General features: G+C 39.0%; 1 protein-coding gene across 1 annotated transcript; it reads right to left on the bottom strand.

The window, feature by feature from the left end:
* Nucleotides 1-5,300: 5,300 nt before the first annotated feature.
* On the bottom strand, nucleotides 5,301-5,765 carry LOC134367889 (protein LLP homolog). Its single transcript, XM_063084551.1, has one exon. The coding sequence runs from the start codon at nucleotides 5,763-5,765 to the stop codon at nucleotides 5,301-5,303; it is 465 nt and encodes a 154-aa protein (XP_062940621.1).
* Nucleotides 5,766-6,878: the final 1,113 nt, after the last annotated feature.

Raw genomic sequence — 6,878 nt, 5'->3', positions numbered from 1 at the left:
GTCTATTTCCTTCTTTAGGTCTAATAGAGTTTGTTTTATAAATCTGGCTGCTCCAACTTTGGGTGCGTACATATTTATGATTGTTATGTCTTCTTGATGGATCAGTCCTTTTATCATTAAGTAGTGTCCCTCATTGTCTCTTTTTATGGTTTTTAGTTTAAAGTCTATTTTGTCAGATATAAGAATAGCTACTCCAGCTCGTTTTTCTTTTTTGTTTGCATGGTAAATCTTTTTCCATCCTTTCACTCTTAGTCTGTGTGAATCTTTATGGGTGAGGTGGGTCTCTTGTAGGCAGCATATAGTTGGGTCCTCCTTTTTGATCCAGTCAGCCAGTCTGTGTCTTTTGATTGGGGAATTTAAGCTTTTTACATTAAGAGTTGTTATTGAAAGGTGTTGATTTATTCCTAGCATTTTATTGGTTGTTTGGTTGTCTTAGGTGTCTTTTGTTCCCTGCTTTCTGATTTACTGTTTGGTTTCTGTGTTTGTTGGTTCCTTAGGTTGTAGATAGCGTTTTTGTTTGCTTGTTTTCTCTTCATGAATGCCATTTTTATTGTACTAGTGGGTGTTGATTTTTCTTGGGTTTTTATGGCAGTGGTAGTTATTTTTCAGGAACGAAACCCAGTACTCCCTTGAGGATTTCTTGTAAGGGTGGTTGTGTGGTAGTGAACTCCCGCAGTTTTTGTTTGTCTGAGAAATATACTATTTGCCCTTCATTTCGGAAGGATAGCCTTGCAGGTTAGAGTATTCTTGGCTGGCAATCTTTGTCTTTTAGTATTTTGAAAATATCATCCCATTCCTTTCTAGCTTTTAGGGTTTGTGATGAAAAGTCTGATGTTAGCCTGATTGGGCTCCCTTATAGGTGATTTGACGCTTCTCTCTTGCAGCTTTTAAGATTCTCTCTTTGTCTCTGAGTTTTGCCAATTTGACTATGACATGTCTTGGAGAAGGCCTTTTTGGGTTGAATACGTTTGGAGATCATTGAGCTTCCTGGATCTGAAGATCTGTGACTTTTCCTATACCTGGGAATTTTTCTGCCACTAGTTTTTTGAATATTTTTTCAATGGAATCTCCATTTTCCTCCTCTTCTGGAATACCCATGACTTGGATATTTGAGCGCTTAAGGTTGTCTGATATCTCTCTCAGATTTTCTTCAATGTCCTTGATACTTTTTTCTTTCTTTTTGTCTGCTTGTGTTATTTCAAACAGCCCATCTTCAAGTTCCGAGGTTCTCTCTTCAACTTCGACAAGCCTGCTGGTTAAACTCTCTGTTGTGTTTTTTATTTCACTGAATAACTACTTCAGTTCAGCAAGTTCTGCTACATTTTTTTTCAGGACATTGATTTCCTTGTACATTTACTCTTTCAGGTCCTGTATACTTTTCCTCATTTCATCATGATGTCTAGCTGTGTTTTCTTGTATCTCATTCAGTTTCCTTAGAATTATCACTCGAAATTCCTTGTCAGTCATTTCAAGGGCTTCTTGTTCTATAGGATCTTGAGTTTGAGATTTATTAACTTTTGGTGGTGTACTTTCTTGATTTTTTGTATTTCTGGTATGTTTTTTTTGGTGTTTATTCATTGTGGCAGGGGGTTTCACAGTCCACTGGTTTGAGACTAATGAATAACTATGATGTTGCTGTGGTTGCCAATTTCGTATGGCTACCTCCGTGGCTGCTCATTTGGCCTCTAGTGCCTTGTGTGTGTGGTTGCCTCGGGTCTTGGGCTTCTCCAGAGAGCCACCTTTCTGGTCAGCTTGTACTCTGCTGGGCTGGTGGATCACGTACCACAGGGTGTGTGATCGCTGTTGAGCTTTCACTTCCTGTGCAAGACTTCTCCCTGTTCCGTGTGCTCTGGCCCAGGCTGTTGGATCGTGCAGTGGCGACCCCGCAGGGTGTGTGGTTTCTGTCGAGTCTCCGCCTCCCTGGCCGCAAGTCTCCCCACTCTGTGCGCACTGTGCTGGGCTGGGGCGTGTCTTCTGCAACCCTCGTCTATCAGCTGGGCCTTCAAGACCCTGCTTGGCACCGCCTCGCCCAGGAAGTCTACCAGTTTTCTGGTAGGCACAGACGACTGGTCGCTCTGGGTGCCTTTGTAGCACTGTGTAGATCTTTCTCGGGACTTGTTCACCTTTGTATCCCTCCAGTATAAACCGAGTCTAGCGCCCGCCTGCAGCCAGCTCTCCGGCAGGTTCATGCAGACCTGGGAACTCTCCTACCACACTATTCCCAACCAGAAATTGGTTATGCTTTTTTCCGAACTGGTGGCAGCAGTGATGGTAACTGCCTCCCAGTAACAGGAAGTTTACCGGGGGCTGGAGTCCAGGGTGTGGTGGAGTGACAGTCGGACGCCCATACTTCCTTGCCCTCCCAACACTGGCCAGGGTCGCCCCACACCACCAACCTGCCAGAGAACCGTGGAGGGAGTGGGAGGGGAGGCCGGCCGCAGGCTCCAGAAAGCCCCGCGCCAGGCCAAGCAAGTGGGAAGGCTCAGTGACCGCCGAGCCGGGCGGAGCTGCCAGCACCTGGGAAAATGGAGGCAGCCCTGGGGCGGTGAGTGGCCTGGTGATGCAGGCGGGAGCCAGGTGGGCGTCAGTCCCCCAAACAGGGCTGGTCCAGGGGTCACTCACAGGATTGTGTCAGGTCGGCGCTCACTCTCTGCCTCTGGTTTGCTGGCTTCCCTGTTCTTGGCCGCTGCCGCCTCAGGCTGTTCAGTCGCGGCGCGGCTTGGGCGCTCCCAGGAATCTTCTTTAATGCCGGCCTGAATCCTTGAATCCTGAATAGGGCAGCTGGCCGCCTTCAGCGCAGCCCCGGCCTCTGGGATCCTGTCTGCATCCGCAGCAGCCCTGGCGCCGTGATCCCTGTTTAGAGACTCGCTTTTGCAGCTAAGAAACAGTTCTTTTCCTGCTCCACACTTCAAAGCTATTGCCTGTAAAAATCTAAACTATTTAATAGTAGACATGTTTAATTTAAAAATTGGGATATTTGACCTAAAGGGGCAAAAAAAAAAGAATTGTTATCCTCCTAATCATTGCCCAAGGGCAAATGAAAATCACTTAGCAGTATTTGCTGAACTGTGCTAAGTTCCAATTAATTGAATCTGCTGAGTAGAGCCCAATTTGATATGAAAGATAATAAACAATCCTCCCATTTTTATTGTACTAAGTGAATATGGACTTTTTATATAAGTATCTACTGTGAGATTTAAAAATTCAAAAAAAATGTTTTCTTTCTATACAGGAATTCATAGCAAGAAAATCATAAGTAGAATTAAGGCTGTAACACCATTTTAGTTTATGAAGTGATACAGAAACTGGCTTACCGTTTTGGCTCCTTGAAATATTTCTGCATTATGAGAAGAGTTACTCATGCAATTTCACAAGGTTTTTCAGAAATTTTTTAGACAGAGCCAAAGGAAATAACTCCCTCTGTAATATACTCCACTTCTAACCTACATTTTCCATATCAATAAGAATGACTTTTCATTGGTTATTACTAGATATATTTATTAACCTGTTCCAGAGAATAAATAAAAGAATGATTTGTTCATCTTTTCTTTGATTCTAATTTTTAGGGTAAAATATGGGAATTCACTTATAGATAAACTATATGAAAACTAATAGCAATTTGGCTGTAAATGTTGTTTAGTGCGATGTGAAATTTTGAAGGCCAGTAGATCTCTTCCTATTAGAACTTTTTCCTATGCAGAGTGCTTAAACGAGCAGAAGTTAAGATAAAGAAGTGTGAAAATGATATGCAGCAGTGCTAAATATTTACCAAGCACTTACTCATTTTGCAAGTGCCAGCTCATTTTACTGTTTCAAAAATCCTTAGATGTATGCAATTTTAACCCTACAGTAGGGTTGCAAGACTTAGCAAAGTACAGGATACCCAGTTAAATTTGAATTTCAGATAAACAATAAATGATTTTTAGTGTAAATACATCCCAGATATTTTATGAGACATACTTATTTAAAAATTTATTCGTTGTTTATCTAAAATTCAAACTTAACTGGGTAATATATAATTTATCTGGAAACCCTACCATAAAAGGCAGGTGAATTTTATATATGACAAGGCGGAGACACATAGGGTTTGAATGTAACACTGTAGCAATATCAAAATTCAATTCCAGGCCTCTCAACCTCCAAACCCCAAACTTCTCTATTGTACTCCACTGTCTTAGATTGCAACAATTCTCTAGTTTAAATCTGATTATTACGATATATATATATATATATATATATAATATATATATATCATACATACATAAATTAACCTATGTTTTGTGGGATTTTTTCATCCATGGTTACCCAAGTTAATCATCCCTGTTTAGATTTCCAGAAGTTTTATGCCAATCATATGATCTCATAATTTGACTTAATAGAATCTCTCTTGAAGCTTGTTTTGCTCTGAAAAGTTACTGGATATATACAATTTTTTTTTTCTCTTATATAAAATATAAATGCGGGATCCTGAAGCACACAGACTTCCTAGCACCTTGATTTTTCTGGGATAAAATAGTGACATCATATTCAAAAGCATTCTAGGTGATTTACTTTTCTTAATAAAAATGAAAGAAATAGGAGAAATTTACAAAACGTGAGACAAGTTGGAAATACTCCCTTGAGGTATGTTGTCCACAGAGGTTAGAAATACATTCAATATTGAGGTAAGATTTGTCACCATACCTGAGAGCAGAGACAATGAAGGTAAGCCTCATGAAGCTTATAAGAGAAGGAATGCTGAGATTGAAAGAGTCTGGACATTAGTTTGCAAGGAAACAGAACTCCACTTCTTACCCTTCATTTACTACTGTTTCTCGACTTGAGTGGAATCTAGTAAGGAGATTCTATAAAATGCAGATTCCTAGGCCCCGAAACTATAGACTTATTTTTTTACTCACAACATATGTTTTATTCTGAATTATGCAAAATGAATCATGCAAAATCAAAACTCCAAACAATTACCATTTATAAGATCCACTGATGTTACATTTTTAAATATGATTACTAATACCTTTCTTTAAATCTGAGTTCACTCAAATTTGTCAGTATAATCTCATTTGTTTTATTTTTACTGACTATAATTACCAAGTTGTAAGAACAAACAATCATAACGATATTAACACTTGACAGAATTCTGTTGTCTGATAATATCTGGATATTGGGCAGTATCCAATTAAAATCAGTATAGCTTTCATTTATCAAAGAAAACATTTTATTCAAGTTCCCAAAACAAACAGAGAAGTTATGATGGGTTTGAACCCAGGGAAAAGGCCAAATTAAAACATGAAAGCAAATAGTTTTCATTTGGTGGGAGGTGAAATCACTACATACATTCTAATCAAACATCTGTCCCATGTGACACTTTTCAAGGTTTTAAGAGTGTACCAGGCCAAACCCTTTGCTGCCTTCGCTGCTTTTGCTTTCCTTTTCCCTTTTTCTTTCTCTTGCTTTGCCTCCAGCCTTTTACTTTGCCTCTGGTTCATCCATACTGGGTACTGTCCAGGCTGGTATAGAGGACTCTTTTTGTTTCTCTCAATATCAGTCTCCATTTTCATGTCCTCTTCTTCATCTTTCACCACACATCGCATTTTCTCTTGGCAATGTTTTGGTTCCACCACAGTTGCTATCTCTTGAACATCTTTTATTAAAACATCACTGTCTATTTTGAGAATACTTTTAAGTCTGCTGAGCTCTTTGGGGGCATTCTTTTTTCTCTTTTCAGCATGCATCTTCCTTTTCCACTTCCTCAGGAAGCTTTTAGCCATGTTTTACTTGAGAAACACACAAATGTGCGTGCCACAAGATCACACTGACTGGAAGTCAGACCAGTGATTCTAATTGAGTAGGCCTGAGGTGGGGCCAAAACATGTGCATTACAGTAAGCTTTCTGGGTGATTCTGATACGGGTGGTTTATGGAACAATCTTTAGGAACACTACTGTGTATGCCTAAGAGATAATTTTCAAGAAGAAGCATTTACTGTCAATGTTAATTCTATAAGTAGACTTTGTAACTTTCTCATTTTCACTTATTGTAGGTCTGATCAAAATACTTCTCAGCCACCCTTAGTGTCTTTTATCAATGGTCCCTTCAATTGATTCTAAAATGTATATCAATGAACCAGCTGTAATAGAGCTAAATTGAAGAATTATTAAAAGTATTAATTCATGGATGTTAAGAAATAATGTAATTAAACATATGGAAGTCTAATATTTTTTTTTGTCTTTTTCGTGACCGGTACTCAGCCAGTGAGTGCACCCACCATTCCTATATAGGATCCGAACCCGCGGTGGGAGCGTCGCTGTGCTCCCAGCACCGCACTCTCCCGAGTGCGCCACAGGGTCGGCCCTGGAAGTCTAATATTAATGTTAGAGAAAAGTTTGTAATTAACTGAGAAGAAATTTAAAATGTTCTATTTTCCAATAATTTCTGTGGCTCAGATGTTAAGGCAGGATGGCTTTTCATAAGCAGAGTTATTTAATATGATGTCCTTTTGTTTCTCAACATTGCAAGTAATTGAATTGAATACCTTAGATATATGTTAGGGTAACTGATTCATCCTCAATAAAAATAGTAGTAATAATAATAAATCTATAAGTTAAAAAATTATAACATAGTACTAAAATATTAGATGTGTAGCACAAGGTGAGAAGTAGCCTAATTATGCCATTTTGGAATATTAGATGCTTCAAAACATAGACATGTGTATGTTATTACACAGGTTTTAATGGAAAGTGGAAGAATTATAAGAAGGTTTAGGATATTGTTGAAACTTTGGTGATGACAAATGCATGTATATACCTTTCTCTTTAAGTCAATTTGGGAATGATATTACCTGATTCTCATACTATATACTGTAAAATCTCATAAAATTCACTG

The sequence above is a fragment of the Cynocephalus volans genome, chromosome X (genome assembly GCF_027409185.1).
Source record: "Cynocephalus volans isolate mCynVol1 chromosome X, mCynVol1.pri, whole genome shotgun sequence".
Classification (NCBI taxonomy): domain Eukaryota; kingdom Metazoa; phylum Chordata; class Mammalia; order Dermoptera; family Cynocephalidae; genus Cynocephalus; species Cynocephalus volans.
The sequence above is the reverse complement of the archived record's forward strand: the minus strand, read 5'-3'. Positions and strand labels throughout refer to the sequence as shown.